At 40.2% G+C, this 24,630-nt stretch overlaps 1 protein-coding gene across 1 annotated transcript in view; it reads right to left on the reverse strand.

Annotated features, from left to right (window-relative positions):
• ENPP1 (ectonucleotide pyrophosphatase/phosphodiesterase 1) overlaps positions 1 to 24,297 on the reverse strand; it is a gene marked incomplete at its 5' end in the record, with an annotated part of 58,811 nt that extends 34,514 nt beyond the window's left edge. The window contains 3 exons of the mRNA XM_081094776.1: positions 492 to 608; positions 2,916 to 2,988; positions 24,061 to 24,297. Of these exons, the coding sequence (XP_080950902.1) occupies positions 492 to 608; positions 2,916 to 2,988; positions 24,061 to 24,297 (427 nt within the window). The remainder of the gene's footprint in view (positions 1 to 491; positions 609 to 2,915; positions 2,989 to 24,060) is intronic.
• Positions 24,298 to 24,630: the final 333 nt, after the last annotated feature.

The following is a 24,630-nucleotide window of genomic DNA, read 5'->3' on the forward strand; positions in this document are numbered from 1 at the left end:
GCAGTTTGACAATCTGTTTGAGGCAGCTCTGCCTCTGTATCTATTATTGTTCAAAAGTTTATAATGGTCTCTATTATCCATGAATGAGTGAGATCATGTGGTATTTCTCCTTCATTGACTGGCTTATTTCACTTAGCATAATGCTCTCCAGTTCCATCCATGACGTTGCAAATGGTAAGAGTTCATGAAGGTTTTATTTTAAAGTTTACGTGGACATTCAAGAACTCTTGCTTTAATAAAATAGTCATATATGTTCCTTTGACCTTAGTTTAAATGCAAATTAGGTTGTACATTAAAAATAGACACAGTGTTGCTGGCCATATAGTGTTTAATGGCCAAAGTATGTGGAATTTTTTTTCTCTAAGGAAATATAAAAGCCAAAATTTAAAAAAATCTCAGATGAGTTAGGTAATCGCATACCTAAAAGATGCAGAAACATCCTGTGTTTTCACTAATACTTATGACTGCCTTTTCCCCCAGCACATTTTTACCTGGTTCTATACACGTCTCCTGGTAATCGAGGCAGCAATTTCCAAGTTCAACGCAAGCAACATCACAGCGACAGTTCCCAAAGGTTCTTTCAAAACAGCGACCTTTGCAGCTTTTAACTGAAAATATGGAATAACGAGTTAGATGTTTCTAATCATTATAGAATTACAAAGCAAACACCAATTGATACACCTAAGCACATCTTCTCTACAATTCAAATACTACTTTAGGAAACACAGAAGGAATAATAAAGTTACCTAAGAAGCTTTCACAAATACACATGGAAACTGATACAAATAGAAGGTAACCTATATACAGAATTCATGATTTTCTCTCTTGCCATAGAAAAAAAGAGAAGTTTTTTTCTTTCTTATTACAACCCTCCTGGGTTTGATAAGACTTAAATACTTTATGGGATAGTAAAGAAAAGTCCAAATAGGGGCTTGTTCTGAAGGTTGGCTTAAACAGCCATGGAGTTCTCTACAATTTCAAAATGGGAGAAAAGATTTATAAAGTGTTTATCTATGAATTTTTCAGAAAGAAAGAGAATACCTGACTTACCTTACTCTCTGTCTTAGTGTAAAGAAGTAATGGGATTATGCGGAATACATTCTGCAGGACTGCCCACCCCCTCAATCACCATCACCTTGAACACCCATTTTACCTTCAGGTCCAGCCTGACTCCCTCTAAGAAGCTTTCCCAAACTGCCCAGTCTCAATCCACTTTGCTTTCTTAAACTTTTATAAAATATCCTTCCTCTCAGTCACTTAATTCCATTTGTAACTGGATTATTTGATCAGTATCCCAGTCTCACACTAGACTACAAACTTCTTAAGAACAAAGACCACACCCACATTTTGCCCAGCACAATGTATCCCTTGTACCCACAAGACACGTGACTATCATCGGTACTATGAAGTTTTCCCTAAATAGATAAATGGAGGATATGGAAGAAAATAGTTTTCACTAAAAACAATTTTACATTGAAACTCTTCACTAGATATCTAGAACAACCTAGAATTTTTATTGGATTTCTAAAAAAATCAGAATGATGAGAAAAAAATATACATGGAAGTCCAACAGAAGAAAGGAATAATCCTAGCTCTTGACTTGAATAGTCTCCTGACCCAGTAAGACATTGCCACAGAACTTAACTCTTATGACACTGGGATTTTAGGCAATTTTAAGGACATAAAATGACAATACTTTTTAGAGTCAGAAGTGCTTATTTTCCTGACACAGGGTGGGGAAAAGCTATTAGAATAATAGGTATTATTTTAAGCTCATTAATATGCACCTAGAAATTTTTTAAAATACTATGCACACACACTATGTCAGGTTTAATACTGCTATTTTTGCATGTCAAACTGAACTCAAGGTAAATTACTGCATGCCAAAAAGCTACACAGCGAACACTAAAGTCTGCAGCTTCTTAATTTTTGCTCTGAATACAGGCACATCTTCTTTTATTGTGCTTCGCTTTATTGTGCTTCACAGATGCTGCTTTGTTTTTTGTTTTTTTTACCAACTGACAGCAAGACCCTTAACCAGCAAAAAGATTACAACTTGCTTTATTGTCATACTGGCTCTGTTGCTGTGGTCTGGAACCACACCTGCAATATCTCTAAGGTATGCCTGTAAGATTGTTGACTAAATACATAAAATTACTACATTTCATTCATTTCAACAATAAATAATAGCTTAATAAGCACTAAATTTTTTTAATGACTAATATTACAATTACAGAATCGTTAAACAGGAAAAGAATTTTCAAAACTGAATTTTCTAATTTTCAATGACTTTTACAAGGGGAAAACAAACCTCAGAGGCAAAATAATGACTCCTACAATGAACTGTGATTCGGTTTTATGATTTATAGTGATCTTATCAATGCTGGATAATTTCTACACTCGACACAAACACACACACCACGCATGTATTAGCTTAAAAATACCACAATTGCTTTGAAACCACTAAGTCCACAATTTTAAGAGCCATGAGAGCAGATAAAGGTAAGTTTCTGGTTGCCCAGAGATGCTGACTGGTCACCTGGTAACCTCTGGAGTTGCTTTACAACTCACAGCTCAAGGAAAAAGGAGTGCCTGGGGGAAGGCAGCGATGGGCTGCAGGAGCCTGATGCCATAACCCATGGGCCACGTCTGCTTGTTTGTTTCTTTGTCCTTAATTTATTTTCTGTTGTTTTGGGAGTTTTCTGTTTGGTTGGTGTTTCTATCATAGCCCCTCTTTATTTTTTTAGGAAGAAATTTTCCAAGTAAATAAAATATGGATAAAATAAAAGAGTTTTAAGGCGGCTCAAACCAGCATCAAATATGCACTATCATGGAGCAGCCATAGGATTAGAACATAACACTTATCACATTCTGAAGAAGGCTGCATATCAACACACATACGAAGTACTAATTACCTTCTTTGGCACAGCTTGGTTTCAACCCAAATATACAGCCAAGGATTATTGTTAAGACACAGACTGACAATACCTGTGGGGAGATAACAAGAAAATTATATAGCTTCAAAACTCTTTATTTCTTCAAATGTTTTATTTCTTTAAATGTTTCTAAACTTGCTGATGCTACTCTGTTTCCTGATCAAAGCACAGGTCAAACAATCATGTTCACTTTGTGACAATTCAAGCTGCACTTCTACATCATGAACTTTTCTGTATGTATGTTATACTTCAACAAAAAGACTACTTATGTCCGGCCAGCATGCAGTGGTCGACAAACTGCGGCTCGCGAGCCACATGCGGCTCTTTGACCCCTTGAGTGTGGCTCTTCCACAAAATACCGACTCCTGGGCATGGGCCACGAAGTTTCAATCGCACTGTATGTGCGCACGTGGTATTTTATGGAAGAGCCACACTCAAGGGGCCAAAGAGCCTCATGTGGCTCGTGAGCCGCAGTTTGCTGACCACTGGCCTGGTGGTTGAGCGTAAACCTATGAACCAGGAGGTCACGGTTCAATTCCCGATCAGGGCACATGCCTGGGCTGTGAGCTTAATCCCCAGTAGGGGGCGTGTAGGAGGCAGCCAATCGATTCTCTCTCATCATTAATAGTTCTATCTCTCTCTCCCTCTCCCTTCCTCTCTAAAATCAATAAAAATATATTTTTAAAAAGCAACAAAAAAAACAAAGACTACTTAAATGTTAGCAATAAATCTGTGCCATGCAAAGTTAATGTTGCTAGAAATTTTCCAGTTGATATAAATTAATCTAATTATAGAACTTACAACAAGTAAGAGAGAAAAAGAGGAAAATCTAGTTAATAGCTCAATTTTCTCTTTGGAAGGCAATGAGAACATTAGCTGCCTCCTTTAACAGTTGAACTACACAAACCTAAACAATACCTTCATATGCACTCTGGCACCTTGTGGGAACAAGCACTAGACAGGGTTAGGTGACTACATCTCTGGTCAAAATGTTACCACAATTTGGTTGTACGATTTAGGGCAAGTCATTTAAGCATTCTAGACAGCAGTTTATTCACCTGTAAAATTAAAGGGTTGGACTACATGGAATCCCTAAAAATATTTCCAGTTCTAACATCTTGGTACTTCCTCATTCTCCACTCTCTTGGCCTTTGACATTTTAAAATTAGTGGATACATCATACAATACCAAAGAACAACAGAACTTTATTTGTGAGTCAGAAGGAAAAAAAAAGAACTCATAAAACAATTTTAATATTTTTAGTGGGATAGAGTTTCCTTGACAGCTCTCTGGAATGCCACTTTACAGGACAATCCAACAAAATATTCATTGAATACCAACTGTGTGTAAGAACTATGTTACACATTGAAGGAAAGAATAAGAGATTCCTCGGGGAGCTTCTATTTTTGTGGGAAGAGGTAAATATAATAGCATAAATGGATCATACTTGGTAGCCTCTACAAAGCAGTTGCAGAGGTCTATAGTTGTTTAAAGGAGAAAGTCTGGGGTGGTTGGGAGAGGGAGATCAGAAAGTAAGTCATAGAGTAAGCCTTTGGCGGGGCAATGATGGTCTGGGACAGCAGGCAGAGCTGAGGGAAGCAAAGAGAGGACAGAGCAGAGCAAACATCTAGGAGGAAGGCCAGCATAAGGAGACGCTCAAAGAAAGGAAGGCGTATGAAAGGCAGCAGATGAACAGTGAGCAGTCTACTGTGTCTGGAAGAAAGAAAATGCACAGGGAAATGGACGTGGATGCAGGGAGAAGGCATGGGAAGGTGGAGTGGTATTTCCCAAAAGCCAAAATGAAGAGGTGGTAGACAAAGGAAGGATGAATGAATGGGCCAGGGTGAATGGTGGGTAGTGGCTTTTACGAACACATTTCTTTAAATAAAACTTTAAGTATTGACCTTATGTCAGTATCTAGGCTAGGTACTGGCTTCTCAGCAATAACACAGACATGTCCACTGTCCTCAAGGTGTCTATTCTTAGATGACTGCAAGAACTAAGAGGAGGAGAATGGTAAGTAAACTGAAGCAGTCGGTCTAACTTATTTTTTAAAAAATGGGGGTAAAGGGAAGGAGAACAAGAGTATCATGGGTCTAAAACACAACAGGGTTTAGGCCAGCCCCACCCTTTTTTAGGAAATCAAAAATCTAAGTGTATTTATGTCCATTAAAATAGGAAACAATCAGAGGAAGAGCTTGAACAAATAGCTGAAAACAGCAGAGACAGAACACGGTATCAGAGAGAGTACTAATGGATTCTCCAGAACCTTTGATGGTGGTGTAAACTGACACAACTGGACAGAAGCATCATTTTAAAGCATCTATCAAAAATATTAAAAAACTCTCTTACTGTCAATTACAAATCTATAGGAAAATGAAGAAAATAGTAAAACTAACCTGTATTTAATACACTGTAAGTTAAAATGTGGAGAATTAAAGTTTTATTTCTTCATAATAAGCTTTTCAAGAATAGTTTGAACAGTGTTTTGTCTTCTCATCGTGTAACTTACAATACAGAGTGAGAATTTTTCTAAGTTTTTGTGAATTGTCACATTCCTTTCTAAGTTTAGATCAGTTTCCAATGCTTTAACCTTTGTCCTTTTACTACCATGAAATATCTCCAAGAGTTCCTTAACTATGAAATTTTTGGGCCAGTGTCACTTCCTCTAAGGCATCTTCATCCTTTTCATTACAGCCATGCTCCTTATTTGTCAGTAAACTCTCGACCACTAAGTTCCTCTGGCTGGGTATCTAGAGCCTATTAAACAGCAGAGTGTTAACATTCCACAGTAGCTCTTCCTTCCATCGCCCCATTTACATTCGATTTGAAATTCACTTCCAGCATTATCACTTTTATTTTCTTAACCATTGGCTTAAAACATACATGGTATATGCAGACTTTTACCCTCTTGCTAAGCTGCAGAAGAGGTACACTGATTTTTTGAATCACCTCTTCTTTGATAAATTATGTTACTTAGATTTGCCTTTTATAAGATAATGCATAGCATGTAATTGAAACAAAAGTACAACAAAAGCAATCATTTCTCATCTATAATCCAATCCATAAAAGATGAAATTTAGATTACCTACTATTCCATTACACAACATCCAATCAGAATAGTTTTCAGTAGGGAATTTCTCATCAACAATTTTGAGAACTTTGAAATCTAACTCAACTTGAACTATCCTCTCAATGTAGTTTAATTCTACAACACAATAGCACAATTTCTTTACAGAGTAAAATTATGACTTCAAAACTTTATCTCCATTTCTAATTCATGATAGCTTTCAAAAAATATCCTTTATATCTCTGTCTTTCCAACCCACACTCAACCTCATCAAATTAGATTTAAGAAATATTAATGACTGCCTGTACTATGCCAGGGAACATCTAATATGATAACTGTCTCAAGCAGAATGTCCTTTGTCCTCACAATTATGTCAATTGGAGGATAGGAATATAGGATTAGTGAGATTGTTTATTATCTCATTAACAGATCTCAGTTAAAAGTCAAAGAAATCATTATAGCAGTATCTATCAACTTATGGCTTAGCATAGATTGAAGACTACGATGACAGCAGCAAAGGTGCTGAAATAAAAGTCATGTAAGAGTTATTTTATAAAGTTTTAAGTGCACGCACACACACAGATACACACACACACACACACACACACACTCATACAAGATGACAAACTCTCCAAATATCTATGGTCTTAGTGGACAAACCACTGCTTGCAAAAGTCACTAAAGAGCCAATCAGAGGCTAATGACAACATCACAGAGGCTAGCCCTCTGGTGAGTTCCTTTGGCTCTGAAGAGATCCAGACAGAGGCAGAGCTTGTCACTACATGATGAAACCCAGTCGCTAAGGCACTTGGAAGACCCTCTATTACACACAAGTTAAGACCACAAGCCATAGAGCTGTTCCTCAGAGAGACTCCTATTTCTGTGGGTAAAAAGAATCTCCTCTCTGCGGATACCAGTATAGCACTTTCCACAAACATTAAAGGGAAAAAGTGATATAGTAATTCCACAAAAATAAGCTTCAAAAACACAGAAATTTTGTTTGGCTTTCCAAGAATCTACCATCAACATTTTTTTTTGCAGTAATGATTAATAGAATTGCTGGATGTATGACATAATTTCAAACAGTACTTGCTTCTAATTTATGTCAGAAATAGTGCCATGAATCTGGTGCCGTTTTTTAAATGGCAAATGCTTCTCATATTTAGTAAGTGGGAAAATCAGCAGCAGCAGGCTGAGGTCTAAAAGACTCCACCAAAGTGGATTCTAGTTAGGAGTAAAGAGAATTATATTCATATTTTAACAAACCACATGCTTTTCTTTGGGATCTTTATGCTCTTTTTCTCATGTTTTTAAAAAGAAAACTGAAGAAAAATACAGTTAGAAGGAGGTAGAGCAGTTTCGTAAGGCACAAAATAGAAATCCTTAAATTGTTATTATTTTAAATACTGGCTCTCCATCAGCCTGTGGACAGAAGGGTCCTGGGTTCGATTCCAGTCAAGGACACAAGCCAGGGTTGTGGGCTCGATCCCCAGTAGGGGGCGTGCAAGAGGCAACTGATCAATGATTCTCTCTCCCTCTCCCTTCCTCTCTGAAATCAATAAAAATATATTTTTTAAAAAGACTATCTCTCTTAAATGCCCCCATGTGTCACTCAGGGGCTCCAGGCTTTTAACCATTTCCTAAGTGAGAAAGACAGATAATAGCTGACACATATTTTTTTTAAATTAAGGTATGAGACTATGTACATGAAAGATAGAGAGGACAATGTCTCCATTCTCATATAAATCTGTTAGGAGTCTCTGGTAATAGAACGTGCAGTTAAAACAATTATTTTGAAGAAGCACAGTCCACGTTTGGTTGAACTAGTCTCTTGGGAAGATAAAACATGAGATTCTTCTCCAAATGAAAATTCATAGTCCAGAAAGTTTTTCTTGGCACCTTTGATATTTAAGCAAATAGTCATTTCATCATTTCCCTGATTTTCAATAAATCATCCTGGTAAATAAACATTTAAAGAAAAGTCACAAAGTTCATATCAGTAGCCTATGGGAGCTGGTAATGATCATTGAAAAATATATATATTTTTTTAGGAGGACAGGTTAAAATAAAATATCAAGTTGCCCTGGCTGGTGTGGCTCAGTTGGTTGAGTGTTGTTCCTGCACTGAAATGTTGTTGGTTCAATTCTGGGTCAGGGCACAGGCCTAGGTTGTGGGCTCCATCCCCAGTGGGGGGCATGTAGGAGGCAGCAGATCAATGTTTTTATCTCATATAGATGTTTCTCTCCCTCTCCCTTCCTCTCTCTCTAAAATCAATAAAACCATATTTTTAAAAAAATTTCAAATGAAAAGGCTGACTTAAAAAATAATCCTAGTACTTTACCATAAACTGTAAGAAAATTATTAAAGTTTTAGCCATTTTTTAGATTAAAAATATAAGTATGGCAAAAATGTGGTCCTAATCACAGAAAGACCAATAAGTCTTATGCCAGCATATCCAAAATTAAGATGTGCGGCATGGAGGGACCTGGAGAGTAATATGCTAAGAAAAATAAGGCAGTCAGAGAACGGTAAGTGTCACATGATCTCACTCATATGTGGAATCTAATGAACAAAATAAACTGATAAACGAAATAGATCCAGAGATACAGAAGCAGGAAACAGACTGGAATCTCAGAGAAAAGGTGGGGATGGGTGAGTAGGTAGGAAGACCTTGTATGCATATATGCAAAACCCATGGACACGGACAATAGGGTGGGGAAGGCCTGGGGCGAGGGCCCAGGGAGGGCGAGAAGGGGTCAGTGGTGGGAAAAAGGGGACATATGTAATACTTTCAACAATAAAGATTTATAAAAAAAAAAAAGGTGTGCATTACATTTGCAGTTTTGTGGTATTGAGAGAGCCACATCATCTATAGTCCCTTCATTGGACTAGATTGGATATTCTCTATACTCCCTAGTAAATCTGAGATATCTATGAGTCTACTTCTCCCTGGCAATTGATCCTACTTTTATTTGGATCCCTCCCCATCCCACCCTACATCTTGAGCTACATCCTTCATATGAGACATTTTTCCTGGGACTTTGCAAGGCATCCAGAAAATTGTTTATCTAGGGCAGTGATTCCCCTTTCCCCTCATGTTGATACATCTTTGTTTCAAAAAGTACCAAGCATTTTCAAAGGAAAGACTATCCAGCACTTATAACTTTTGCCTGAGTGAGCAAATCACTTCTCCCAGTTCTCACCTGGTACTTCCACAGACCATTTTCTCTTTGAAGTTCAAGGTCAAAGGGTAAAACATCCATCAGTAGAGACTCAGATTGGATGACATCCTTCACCCCAGGACTTGTGCACCCTCACTAAATCCGGAGGCACAAGCACGGAATCAACAATGTCAGTAACAGAAACTAGATAGCACAAAGCAAATCGCTTAGGAAGGCCGGGGAAGCTCCGCGCGCACGGCCTCGGGCCACAGTGTTTCTCTTGACACCCACAAATGGGGAATGCCACAAGTGACCACAGCATTCATAAATACCAGCCCTCTCGCTTTGGTCTCATGGCTTATGTAACCGTCTTTTGTCTCCAGTAGGGCTGTTAGTACAGCAAATACATTCTCATGGCCTTTATATAATCTTCTGATTTACTTAAACTTCTTAAGAAAGGCAATCTATTGAGAATAAAGATCTTGAGGGAAGTGTAGTACACTGCATTTCTACCCCTCGCCTTACAACAAAATAAAATGACAGATGGGGTTGATATCTCTAGGAGAAATTATGGGAAAATATTTTTTTATAATTTTAGGGTGGTGAACACCTTTACAAGCATTGTGCAAAATTCAGAAATTATAATGGAAAATTTGATATATTTGAACCCCTAAAAATCCAGAGATTTCTGTAAAGCCAAAAAAAAACCCCCAAAATCTACCACAAGCAAAATTGGGGTGGAAGAAACTAAGATAAATCATTTTCAACATATGACAAAGGTTATGTCCATGATAGATAATAAGTGTATAAAAATCAAGTAGGAAAGGATAACCCACAGTTTTATAATACCAAAAATAATAAATCAGATGTTTAAATAAATAAACAGATAAAATGTAGGATATTTGCCTTCACTAAAAATCAAAGAACTATAAATCAGAGACCTTTTATTACCCAATATAATTGGAAAATGTTTTAAAAAATTACAATTTCAATGATGACAAGAATGTGAAGTAAAACAGGCATTTTCACTGTCTTTGTTGAAGTATAAATTCCTTTCCAAAAGGTCATGTATATGACTCCACCTAAATTTAGCATGTGCATACTTCCACTCCTGCAACTCCAATTCTATTCATTTATCAGATAGAAATTTTCACATAAGCACATAAAGATATACATAGATATTTATTAGCATTGTTTGGATAGCAATAATGTGCAAACAACCCAAATTTCTATTAATAAAAAATTGAGTAATGCAATAATAAACCCAAATAATACAAAATACTATCTAATTATTTTTAGATTATGTAGACCCATCACCGGAACACTTGCTCTTAAAGCCTTCAGCCGCCCATCAGCAGTCTACTCTGAAGCCATCATGCTATGAGTAAGCCCAAACTGTCTATACCTAGAGACCCCTTGGGGAAGTCCTAAAACTACAGAAAGTGAGAGTGATACCTTGCCAGCTCCTCGATGTTCCATCCCCTGCTGCTGCAACTCCAGCCACCATCCATCTGACTGCAATTGCAAGAGGGTCTCTGAACCACATCTTCCCAGTCATGCCTTTCCAGAATTCCCAACCCGTCAAAAATTGTGAGAGGTTTTGGAATCTTCAGAGCTGATGATCAGATGCTGAACCGAGATGAATTTATCACGTTGGTAGACCTAACCAACATGACTCCCTGACCACATGAGAGAACACACTTGCTTTTCTCCTTGTCCCAGATTATATGCCTAAATCATTCCTAAGGCGAAGCAACCCATGAAGAAATCTAAGGATTGGCTCTGATGAAAGTGCACAAGGGGCCAGCTTCACTCAGTGGTTCTTCATCACTTCATTGGAGGAAATGACTACAGGTTGTCTCATTGCCACAACATCCCTTGTTTGGCTTTCAGCTCTTCCAACACCTTTGTAACTTGTTTTTTCTATTGAATGCTCCTGATTCAATTACCAAGTATAGCCTTTGTTTTTCTGATTGGACCCTGGCCAGTACAGTAAATAATCAGACACCACACACACACACACACCAGAGCATACTCTAAACTAAATTTAATATCGACAAAGAACTTTCCATTTTGAGGATTCACTTGTTTTAGGTTTTTTTAAATTTGATTTTAGAGCGGGGAAGGGAGAGGGAGAGAGAAGAGAGAGAGAGACGTGAGAGAGAAACATCGGTTGCCTCCCCCATGTGCCCCGACCATGGATTGAATCTGTCACCTCTTGGTGTACAGGACAGCACTCCAACCAACTGAGCCACACCGGCCAGCGCAGGGTCACTTGTTTTTAATTCTCAATCTCTTAGATGCAAAAAATATTTTAACTACAGCTTGCTTCATATGAATTTCAAGGAAGAGAAAGAAAAACAGCATGACCAAAATAATCCTGAAAGCAGTTTGTTTCTTTTAAAGCTATGATCAAGAAAGAGATGACTCATTAAATAAAAGTAGTATTAAATGATTTAGAAAAAAACAGGTAGTTTAGTTAAGCTCATGAAATGGAAAAGAAGTTTATTTATGCCACAGGACAGCCCTTCCTACCCTCAGGCAAAGGATAAAACAGACTAAAAGGTAAAGCACCATGGGTTTTATCTAAAAGACGTTTTTCTTGCCTAGGCAGGGTTCTTGCCTTCACAGATAGTGGGTCAGAGATGAAACAAAAATGGGGTTGGGGGGTGGGGTGGGGAAGAGGGGGAATTCACGCTCAGTTAAGTTTCTGTGATTTCTTTCTTTTTATTCTGAAATAAATTTTAGAACATAATGACCGGAGCTAGAAATGAAAGCAAACAAACAAACAAAAAATCTTCAATAATTTCCAATTGCTCTTAAAACAAGAACCAAACTCTCTACAATGGCCTGCAAGGCCCTGCCTGGACCTGGCCCCTGACCACCTTTCTGGTCTTCTCACCCATAGCACCCTTCTCTGCACACCAGCCCCCCTGGTCTTCTCCCTTTCTGGGATGGCCCATGCTCCCTGCTCTCCCAGGGCCTTTGCCCCTGCTGCTGCCTCCCCTCAGAATCTTCTCCTGCTCACCTGTGACCTCCTCAGACCTCCATTACTGAGCCCTGTGTATAGCTTCCAATCAGCACTTGTCACAGCTGCAACGTGAGACAATCTTTTGAGATTCTTTGATAAATATCTGGTCCTGGGAATATATTCAATAATGTGGTAATCACTTTGTACAGTGGCATATGGTTACTAGACCCCCTGGAGTGATCACATCTAAGGTATATAAATGTCAAAGCACTATGTTAAACACCTGAAACTAACATGCTACTGTATGTCAAATATACTTTAGTATACATACATAAATAAATAACATCTGGACCTGTGGGATGGATCACAAGAACAGGGAATAAATCTTTCCCCTCCCCTTGTCACCATTTAGCCCCCACCCCTTCCCAAGAACTGCTCACACAGTAGGAATTATAAATATTTGTTGAATAAGTCACTAACCACAGCAATAAACCCCAATCTATTATCTCTCAGGCACTTTTACAATTAGTTTACATATAATAATTCATTTGACCCTCAACATAAACTTATGAGGTAGCTACTATAATTATCTCCATTTCACAGGCGGGGAAACTAAGGCACAGAGAATTGAAGGGACTTGCCCAAGTACAGAGAACAGTTATTGACAGACAGGATTCACAGCCTGGCAGTCTGCCTCCCGAGCCTGGCCCTGAACCACTAAACTCTATGGCCTCGATATGCTTGTGTGACAATGGATCAGTTCAGGGACAGGGGAGAGCTGCCCAAAGAGCAGCTAAGGAATGTATCCTGTGGGAGGATAAATTGAGTTGGATCCCAATGTGTTGCATAATAAAAAGGGAAGTGAAAAGGTCACTCCTGGGGTAGAGAACAGAGTGTGTTGGGAACAGTACAAGTCTGGGCCGAGGGTAATGGAAGGTGTGGTTTAGCAGAACTGGAGCATCTATCAGGCATGAGCTTCTTGAGCCCTGTCTCTCTAAATCAGTGGTTCGCAGCCTTCTGGCCCTTTAAATACAGTTGTGACTCAACCATAAAATTATTTTCGTTGCTACTTCATAACTGTAATGTTGCTATTGTTATGAATCGTAATATAAATATCTGATATGCAGGATGGTCTTAGGTGACCCCTGTGAAAGGGTCTTTCGACCGCCAAAGGGGTCACCACCCACAGGTTGAGAACCACTGCTCTAAATTGACAAAGTGCAATAAGAGCAGAAGTTGACTGAAATATACCTGAGCCCTTTGAACTCCTAATTCCATGTTATGCATATAAGACACATGGCCCATGTAAGATAAAGGACACAGAGTCCCACTGAGATGTGGGACTCAGACCAGACTTATTCACCAGCCAACAGGTTTGTTCCCTCTTACCTCACACACTGTGTCAATTAAAGGAGATAAAGTGCTAACATAGGGTCTGACAAAGACTAAACTCAATGAAGGCATGTATGGATTCAACACACATTTACACAACACTCACTGTGTGCTGGACAAACACTGCCTAATAAATGAGCACACATGTATGTCACAGAGCTTTAGGAGTGCTATGAACAGATGAAACTGCTCATGCTAGGCCCTCGAGTTACTCAAGCAATAAGAAATCAGGCTAAAGAGAATATTAAGTTGAGGAGTACACATTTCCCCACTCATGTGGAATTTCTGGGAGACTCTACGTGGATTCATAATGAAGGGAAGTCATTATTTTAGGAAAACTAATAATAAACCATACAAAAAAGACACAACCAATGTCAATGAAGTTGAGAAGTGAATAAAACAAAAGATGTGTACTAAAAAAAAATATTGGGGACTGATTATGCCTGAGATACTACTAAGGATAGTTTCAAAGTTTACCCCATGAACTAAGGTTAGTGCAATAAAAGTCTCAAATCCTATCCGTGAAAGACACACTGAAAAGCTTTCTAGCCAAAATAAATTCACAACTGCACATAAGTGAAAAAAGGAAATGGTACCATATATGCAGTGTGATCCCATTTTTGTAAAAAAATAAATAATAAGTGATCCATCGGGAATAAGCCACAATATAAATAGCATATAATAAGACAGCACTTTTTATAGACTTCTTTATACTTTTTTTTTTTGCATTTTCTGAACTTTCTGTGATATGTATTATTTTTATAACAAAGGCAAAATATTGAAAGCTCTCTATGCAAAGACTTTAGACCTAGAAAGAACACACGTAATCTGAACCCCTCTTTTTATGGTTAAGGAAACCAACAGTCAGAGGAGCAAAGCGACTGTTCAGAGGACACCAGGTAAATGATTCCCGTGACTCCAAGTTTAGGACTCTTTACCTGACCCCTGTCTCTCAAAAACCTTTGTCTAAATCATCCCAGAAAGATCAACGTTCTTTTTCCCTTTGAAAGTTTCCACGAGATGACACATGTAAAGCACTTTCATATGTCAACATGCTTTGCATTTACTTCCCTTGAGTTGATCAGTAAGATATTTAAATAAGCCCTAGCCAGTTTGGCTCAGTGGATAGAGCATCGGCCTGTGAACTGAAAGGTCCCAGGTTCAATTCCAGTCAAGGGCACATGCCCGGGTTGTGGGCACGATCCCCAGTGGGGGGCTTGCAAAAGGGAGCCGATCCATGATTCTCTCTCATCATGGATGTTTCTATCTCTCTCTCCCTCTTCCTTACTCTCTAAAATCAATAAAAATATATTTAAAAAAATAAAATGCACAAAACTTTTTTAAAAAAGATATTTAAATAAATAGTGTACAAGTATAGAGTTGTTTTGTACTTATTTCCCTGGTTAATCCAAAAATAGGAAAGACCAACACAGTCTATTCATAATGCTCCCAACCCACACCCTTCCCACTTGAGTAAACTTCATTCATCTGTTCCTACTCTCCATAAGGTTCTAATCTAAATGATGCTGGATGGTACTTTATAGGAAGCCAGTGTGTTTGGCCCAAGTATTATGGAACACACTCTGTGCCAAGGACATTGAACCTGATTCGCCATCACTTGAAAAGCCCTGGTATAAGATTTCTTTGTTTTGGTTTTGCATCAAGTATATTGTTGACTGTGGAGAAGGTGCTGTCGTGGAAACTTTGAAGACCTCTATTGGTGGTGAGGTGTAAGGTGAAATCTACTTGATATCCTGATAGAGAAGCGGTTGAATTGGAAAGAATGTCGGAATGTTATCAGATCACGCCAAAGGCAGAAGATTGGCACAGCTGAAAGCAATAAAGAGCAATTAAAGGACAAGCCAGGGAAGGGTAAGGAAGAGGCAACTGCAATACATGAAAGCAAATGAGAACACAGGTAGGATCCTGAGAAATAGAGACTGCACAGTGAAGGGAGTAGGAGACTCTGCACACAGGAGAAGAGCAATGGGCTACTTTCACCAATGAGCCCCTGAGGTCCAAGGAAGGAAAGGGGCAAAATGCAATCAGCAGCAGCAGCATTTGAACCCAACACCAATGTGGTTGAGATCAAGGAACATTTTGTAATGTTTTTATTTTTTTATCGTAGCATCATGTATGAAGTCAATGGCTGAACAAGGGATGATTAGAAGCCTCAGCTAAAGAAATTCCAGTAGCTATGTCTCTGTACCAATCAGAGCCTATGGGTGCTGCTCCTCACACTTTCAGACGCAGACAAATCCCTGGGGATCTGTGGAAATGCTGACTCAGGTTAGGTCTGGGAGGAGGCCCAAGATTCTGAATTTCTTACAAATTCCAAGGAAGGGTGCTGGCACACTGACCTGCAGATCACACTTTGGATGTAAAGTGGCTTCTGAGGAAGGAAAAGTAAAAAAACAATCCCATCACACTGATGCTTAGCAATAACAAGAAAAACAACCACTTATTCAGGGCACACTATGTGCCACTTTGTATATGATATCTATTTAATTCTCCTACAACACCTGAAATGGTTTTATCATCTCTCTTTTGTGCTTGTGGAAGCTATATTCAGGAAACATAAGTTATTTGCTTACATTCCAACAGTGCCAGAATTTAAACCCACATCTGTCTGCCTTCAAGACCATTTGTTAATAAGCTACAGTGATGAGATTAAGAAGTTTATTAGTTCTGTGATTTTGGAAAGTCCCCCAAATTTCTCTGAGCTCTGAGTTTTTTCATCTCTGGCATGGGAAATAATGGCAGAGCGGTGGTTTGGACCAAAGGAGGTACTAGATGTAGGAGAATTTTAAAATCTATAAAGAGCCTTATTTAAATAAAGATACAATTGTTGTAACTAACTGATTCCTTTTTGAGAAAACATGCACCAAATACCCAAGTCTGAATAACCACAGTTTGTCAGTTGTTTTTTCTACTAAAAATAATGCTCCATGAAAAGAAGCAGCTATATCAACTTACAACTCAATTGCACAACTGCTTTCCCTCCAGAAAACAATGGTACCTCAGTAAGCAGCAGATGTGCTACGTGCACACCTACAATTTTGTCCTACAGAATACTAAACACAGGTAAATTAGGGTTGACATGTATTAAAATCTGCTTCATTGTGGACATTTTTACTGCTTCATCTAGTACATTCTTATAAGCAAAATATGTTTTTGTATTGCAAGTGCATGACTACTTGTACAATAGGTGCCATTGCCTTGATTTCCACTAAGGGGACAGCAGTTTTACAGGCACCATGTTTTAATACCATCAGTGTAAATGTCAATATGGTGAAAATGGCAAACAACATCTTACTATTGATGTTAAAGTACTTTGGACTTCATGGTCTCCCTGAAAGACCCCCAGCGATCCACAGGGAGCCTTTGAGAACTGCCACCTGAAATATTTTGGCTGAAACTCTACCTGTGCTATCTTATTTATAAACATATTTATCCAGAACCACGTAAAAGTACTCTGGAGAGCACGAGGCTCTATTTAAAAAAAATCTTGTGGCAGTTGCACAACAGCATCACAGAAAACCACTGGAGTTTCTTTTCAGTTCTCCTCTGTGAGCTACCATACACTCTGGATGCTCACTCACATCAAAGAGCTTCTCAGGGGAAAGAACCACATTTCAGAGCAAGCTGCATTCTCAGGATTCTGCTCCTGAAAGCCAAGATAAAAGGATCTGTAAGGGTTCCCAATCTCACCTGTGAGAAAACGTCTGCCACCTAAATGTGTGTAAAGTCCTAAGATAGGATGAGAAAATGATCCGTCCACACATGACTTTCTATCATAGCTATTATCCTAGTCTAGGACATTTTAAATGTATTAAGAAGGAAACTCAAAATAAGAAGAAAGCCACTTTCCTGTCTATACTGGAAGCTCACAATAACCCAGGACCACTGACTTCACACAATGCACATGGAAAATGGATGAGATGGCAACAGCCATTAGTCCAGAATAAATGAACCAAAAGTCCTTTCACTTATCATAGTCTACTTGCGGGCATTCCTGTCTTCGTCTGCTCAGCTACTGTAACAAAATACCAAAGACTAGGTGGCTTACACAACAGAAATGCATTTTCTCAGAGTTCTGGAGATTGAGGAGACTAAGATCAAGATGCTGATCAGTTCTTCCCTGGTTTGCAGATGGCCGACTCCTCCTGTCCTCACGTGGCCTTTCCTCACTGCATGCCCCGAAGAGAGATACAGGGTAGATCGCTCTCTCCTCCCACTCTTCTCATAAGGCCACTAATCCCACCAGGAGAGTCCCACTCTCATGACCACACATAAACCCAATTATATCTCCCAAAGGACCTACCTCCAAATACCATCGCATTGGGAGCAGGGCTTCAACATATGAATTGAGGTGTGTGTGTGTGTGTTTGGGGGGGGGGGTGGGGGGTTGGACACAAACAATCAGTCCATTACAATTCCAAATATTCCAAATCACAATCTCTGGGATTGGAGCCCAGGAATCCATGTCTTTAAGTTCCCAAGTGGTTCCTATGCACACTAATGTTTGAGAATCCTGACTGTAGCCCTGTGAGCCAGATAAGTTTCCTTCTTTGTAAAGTAGGATTGTCACCATACTTTCCTATTTCAAAGTTGTTGAGGTATTGAGGATCAATTAAGAATACATGGGAAGCCCTTGCCAGTTTGGCTCAGTGGAAAGAGCATCAGCCTGCTGACTGAAGGGTCCCAGGTTTGATTCTAGTCAAGGGTGCAGGCCTGCGTTACAGGCTCAATCCCCATTGTGGGGCATGTGGGAGGCAGCCAATCAATGATTCTCTCTCATCATTGATGTTTCTATCTTTCCTTCTCCCTTCCTCTCTGAAATAAATATACATATTTTTTTAAAAGATGTTTAAAAGAAAAAAAAATAATATATGGGAAAATGCTTTCAAAAACTGCAAAGTGCTACGTGGATGATTATAATCATCTAAGTTTTTACTGCTGACATCTCAATCAAATCTTAGTCTAAAAACTACAAGTGAGTGAGGAAGCCCTAGTCCATTTGGGTCAGCGGATAGAGCATTGGCCCGAGGACTGAAAGGTCCTGGGTTTGATTCCAGTCAAGGGCACATACCTGGGATGCAGGAGGCAACCAATTGATGTGTCTCTCTAACATCATGTTTCTCTCCCTGTGTCTCTCCCATTCCCTTCCACTCTCTCTGAAAAAGGAAAAAAAAAAAAAAAAAGGAAGAAAAGTGAGTGAAGAAAAAGAAAATAATGAAAAATATAAAGATGTTATCCTAACTCTTGTAATTCAATCTCGGATAACGAAAATACTCAGGAACTAGAGTGTTCTAGTTAATATTTAGTTGAACATTCTAGTCATTTTTTTAAAATCCCTCTTAAATGTATTTTCTTTCCTTGGTAAACACATAACTTAGCTCTAATTTGATGCCAAAGGGTATTCATGTGGGTCACCATTCAGATTATCAGTTCTTGTTGCATAGGATTAAGGCTTAGAAGAGTAATCTTTGTTCTGCTAAATGCATTTTTGCTTATTTTTTGTTGTTTGGAGGCTATTTCATGGTTGATAGAGGCATGTTTATTTTAAACAAAGGCAGAGCTCTAATTACAAGTTGTATTCCAAAAACTTATTTGTCCCTAAATTGTTTAGAATTTGAAATGCCCTTCCTCCGGGCCAAAAAAAAAAAAAAAATTATAAATCACAACTAAGTTCTCTGGCTTGTCCAACAAGCCCGTAATATAGATAAGACACATTTGCTACGTCTTAAAAGTCCCAAATGTTTGCAATAGAATTATCAAAAACAAAATTAGGATATGATGGGGCAGGAAACAGCAAAACAGAATGCCCAGAGTTAACTGGAAAAGTAGAATAGAAGGGGGAAAGAAACATGTTGAATGGGTATCTCTGAGAAAGAGACTTCATGGAGTAGAAACAGCTAACATATAAATGCTGAGAGAGAGAAAGACTAGAATATGACTCAAATCAGAAGATAGGAAGTAATAGAAAGCAAGGCTGGAGGAAAGAGTTCCTTACTAGACCCACAAAGACTGAATTTGGAGTGTGGCAGCAAAGTCACCCGAACAGAAGAGGCCGTGGCATAAGGGAAGGACAGTCATGTTTGTACCTGCAGGATGGCCTTACTTGGACGTGCCAGAGGGTCACACTGAGTTGTCTGTACCTGAGCAAATGCCCAATGGCTAGATCCTAATTCTGAATCCAAGTCATTGTAGGGGCCCTGTTTGATCTCTTAAGTAGGTTGGCCTTAGTTGTAACTTTTATTTATAGTCCATTCACTATCTTTTCCTTCTCCCTTGTATAGCAATAACTAGAGGCCCGGTGCATGAAATTCATGCATGGGTAGGGTCCATAGGCCTGGCCAGTGATCAGGGCTGATGGGGCCTTCTGGCTGCCAGCAGGGGCCTCCCTTCCCCAGCTGCTGGCTGCCAGCTGCCAGCCTGGGCCTTTCTTCATTCCGCACCACCCCCTGGTAGTCAGCGAATGTCATAGCGAGCGATAGAACTCCTGGTCTCCCGGTTGAACGCCTGTGGGAACACTTTGCATATTAGCCTTTTATATATAGAGATTATATTACATTATTACATGTATTATTATATATTATAGTGATAATTATTATTATTCGCTAATAAAATGCTTAATCTTCTCCCTGAATTTACACCCAAGTGTCATCTCTATTAGTGCATCTATGTTTGAGTTCCTGCCCTTCAACTGGCCATCTGAGTAAGTAGTTGCACATTTACTAGTAGTCTTTCCATCTTACCCTTTTCCAAGTCAAAGTGTCACTAGGTCTAAGTGAAAACACAGTGCATTCATTCATTCATTCATTCATTCATTTGACCAAAGGCTGACCTTGAGTATAAGGCACTGTGTTAGGTCCCGTAGTAAACACAACAGTCTTGTTGGGTTCCCAGAAATCTTTGGCACATTTTGTTAGAAAATGTAAAACAAATACCACAAGGAGCAAATAGAAGACTTCTCTGGCCTCTAAGATGCTCTGGTTATCTTGAAATAAAGTGCAAAACTATCACTGGATTGATGCAATGAAAGTAAGATTAAGAGCAAAGAACTATCCTGAATATTCTCCATGCTGTATTCTTAGAGATAAGATAATGTGTTACAAGAGGAAGGACAGAGAAGCTAACATTCACACCCAAATTTCTGATAAACAAGGCCAACTACTCCTACTTACAAAGATGCTCTGGTCATTTTGCAATAACATGCTAAACTATGGCTGGACAGATGTTAAATTTCATAAACCAAAGAGCAATGTCAATTCCAAGTTAGATTAAGAGCAGAGAATTATCTTGAATATTCTCCATGCTGTATTCTAGAGATAAGATAATGTATGGCAAGCAGAAGCAGAGAGAAACTAATGAAATTAATAACATCCACACCCAAACCCTAGCTGGTTTGGCTCAGTGGATAGAGTGACAGCCTGCGGACTAAAGGGTCCCAGGTTCGATTCAGTCAACATGCCTGGGTTGTGAGCTCAATCCCCAGTTGGGGGCATGCAGGAGGCAGCCAATCAATGATTCTCTTTCATCACTGATGTTTCTCTCCCTATCCCTTCCTCTCTGAAATCAATAAAAATATATTTTAAAAAAAGAAAGAATTCTTTCATTGAAAGGTGAAAGTAGCCTTCACTCACCACCACTGAGACACAGGGGTCTATGTATTCAAAAGTACAGCAGAAGGTCACAAACAAAAATAATGCTGTAGAACAGCAAACTGGAGAATAAAGAAATTTACTGCCATGTGATTGAAAGTTATCTGACCCTAATTACGCCAGGGGACAAGGGCATTTCAAATAAATGTTCCAGTCCAACCTCAGTGGAGGTGGACATTTCCGTTCAAAAGTTAATTTGGGATCAAACAAAGGTATTTGACATGTCTCCTGAGGCATCTAGAGAATACTGCTTTCTAATACAAGTAGAAAACGCTTGTTGGAGTTTTCTGCAGAATGGCTTGGTGCCTAGAAATAAGCATTTCCAGGGCCTACGGCCAAACGTCCCCAGAGCAGAGCCAGCTGGTGTCCCCCTAGGATCAAACTCGATTTAGGAGAACCAGGGCGGGGCAGGATCTTCCCCTCTGTACCCACCCTCACATACCTACTCCTCATTTAAGTTTATCTGAAATATCTTCAGAAAAATGCAACAGTCATATTGTCACTGATTATCTCCGGCAAGGCGAAGCTTGTGTTTACTCTGCTAGATAAAACTGGCTGAGGACCTCCACAGTGGCTGGCCTCATCACCTCCACACCAGATGCAATGAGTCAACCCATTTCTCCAGCTTTGTGAAGAGTGTGCTCATGTTAAACCTGAAAAAGAAATCCCATAATTGCAGCTCCTTTCCAGAAGACATGTCCCAGAGCTCTTTGATGACAACTGTCACGCTCCTTTTGTAGACTTTTCCCTTTGGAACTGCATCATTTGGAAAAGGTCTGAGGGGGAGGAAGGGGATTAAAGTAGGGAAGGGAAAGAAGAATGAGTAAATTAAGAGTTTCAAAAATACAGCGATGTGTTTTGGTGGATATTAATGGCCACAGTACTACATCGAAAGACATGGGGCAAAAATTCTTTCCAGTTCAATTTGTGTTAGAGCAAAAGACCCCACCTCCTGAGATTTGAAAAAAAAAAAAAAAAAAAAAAAAATTCAGGATTGTCCTACTTGTGGAAGTCCTAGCACACCTCCATGTCAAATTCCGAGTTGTGTCATCAGAGCATAACGGAATGCGGTTTCACCAGGGGATTGCAGAGGCCAAAGACTGGAATGCATGTTCCAAAGGTACACCTTCACTGACGCTGATTGTGGATCTCTGAGTAAATGAGCAGGAAAGATTTAGAAACTAAATTCAGCAACTGGAAATTTAGCAACCTTTCAAGAGTTCGGGCAGTTAGATATGATTTCACATTGGAGTTCACATACAGATTCAATGTATAATTGCTGAGTACCTTGCAGTGTGCTAAATACTGAAAGTACTGATACTAAATAATTTAAGTGATCTGAATGTAAAAGCTAAGGTCCCCCATTAACAAAAGCTAAAAAGATGACTCTAGACAGCAACTGAGTTCTCATCGATATCATGTGTTCTAGACTTAAACTGTGGTACATGATGCAAAAATATATCATGAGATAAAAATATATGTGATCTGGGACACAACTCTTTGAATCTTAGGCTTATTTTTTGTTTTAATCCTCACCCTAGGATATATTTATTGTATTTATTTTAGAGAGGGAAAGAGAGAGGGAAACATTGATGGGAGAGAGAAACATCGATTGGTTGCCTCCCCCACATGCCCCAACCAGGGATCGAACTCTAAACCTGGGTATGTGCCCTGACTGGGAATTAAACTCGAGACCCTTCCGTGCACAGGAGGATGTTCCAACCAACTGAGCCACACTGGCCAGTATACGACATTATCTCTTTACTCTAGAAATGTTGGTTCCTCAAAATACATCTCCATGATACCCAAAACATAGTGAAAATGCAAACTCCTATGAAAGGAAAAAAAGGTTTCAAAATCAGAAAAGATATTCTCTACACAGCATTGTTCAATCATAATATGTAAGTGAGGATATATTTTAGGGTACACTGTACACAGAAATCTGTTCTTTCCAAATAACACAATTTACTTCCACACATACATTGTTCCATTTGATCCTCACAATAATCCTATGCATTGTGCAATGGGTTGATGTCCTCATTTTAACACAGAAGAAACTGAGTTTTAGGGAGAGAGAGGTTACACAAGGCCTCAGCAATTAGTAACAGCCATAAAACCAATAACACGTGTTTCTGACGCTCAATCCAGCCCTTCTCACCACAAATCTAGACTGAAAAACAACCTCTTCATGTCATCACCTTGACTGTTGATCCTGCAACTATCATCATAAAAGAGCAGAGGAATAATGAGGATTTTTGTTATCAACAAAAACCGTGTAATCTATGGTTAAAAGAGTGGACACTCACATGACATGTATATTGATGGGCTTTCTGAACAGCTGCAAGGAAATTCCTAAACAGAGCCAAAAGAAAAAGTATTTTCTAAAGTTCCTGATAAAACCTGAGCTCTGTTAAATCTTTTCGAGTGGAATTAGTTAAAAGAATCAGAAAAGTCATTAACACTGCACCCAGAGCCACCCAGAGCCCGCCCTGCCGGGTACAACACCATGGGTGGTTCCTAAGACCAACAGCTTTCAGGCTGGTCATTTCCCCTTAAACACCTTGTACTCTCTGTGAGTTACAGGTGGTATTTCTAAAGATCCCATTATTCTTTTTAGCCGCCTGCTTTCGTAAACAGACTCTTCTATGAGCATCAGTTAATACCACTGAGAGTGAACTATCCCCCACGGGTAAAAAGGAGGCACAGGAGTAATAAGCATGTGTTCCGCCTGCAGAGCGGAGCGTGAAGGTGAACATCTGAATACAGGCTGCCTCTCTCCGGGCCCCGGTGCTGACGGCGGGGGGGTCGCAGCAGCGGGGCGCCGCCCTCCCCGCCCGGGGTGCCGCGCGGGCCGCGGACCTACCAGCGACAGCACTTTATAGGTGTTGGGGTCCTTGGCCGGCCGGGCGCGCGCCGCCTTCTCCAGCGGCTCCTCCCCCAGGTCCATGGGGGCCAGCAAGGACGCGGCCGTCTGCGGGTCCCCGGGCGCATCGGCGCCGCGGCCGCGGCTCGGGTCGCGGCCGTTCCCTGCCGGGCCCTCCCGGCGGCCGTGCCCGCCCTCGCCGCGGCTCCCACCCCCTGCATAGCCGTCGCGATCCATAGTGGCCCCGGCGCTCCCGCCCCGCCGCCCCGCCGCGCCTTTAATAGGCTCCGCGGCGGCCCCGCCCCGCCCCGCCCGCGCGCCCGCCCCTCGCCGCCAGACCCCTGGCCACTCGCCCGCCGCCCGGCGCTGGAAGACGGGGGAAAGCAGCTCAACGCCCCGGATTATTTGGCTTCCTGTCTGATTTCGGCCACTCGGCCTGTCGGTTATTTTGGGTCCTGGACGTGGGCGTGTCTTTAACTTTCCCCAAAGTCTTCCCCGCCCCGCGCCCGGGCACCTTCCGAACACTTGCAGGAATCGCCCTGCGTGGCCTCGCGGCGCGGGCTGGACTGG

This window comes from Myotis nattereri, assembly GCF_964212035.1.
Source record: "Myotis nattereri genome assembly, chromosome: 6".
Lineage (NCBI taxonomy): Eukaryota > Metazoa > Chordata > Mammalia > Chiroptera > Vespertilionidae > Myotis > Myotis nattereri.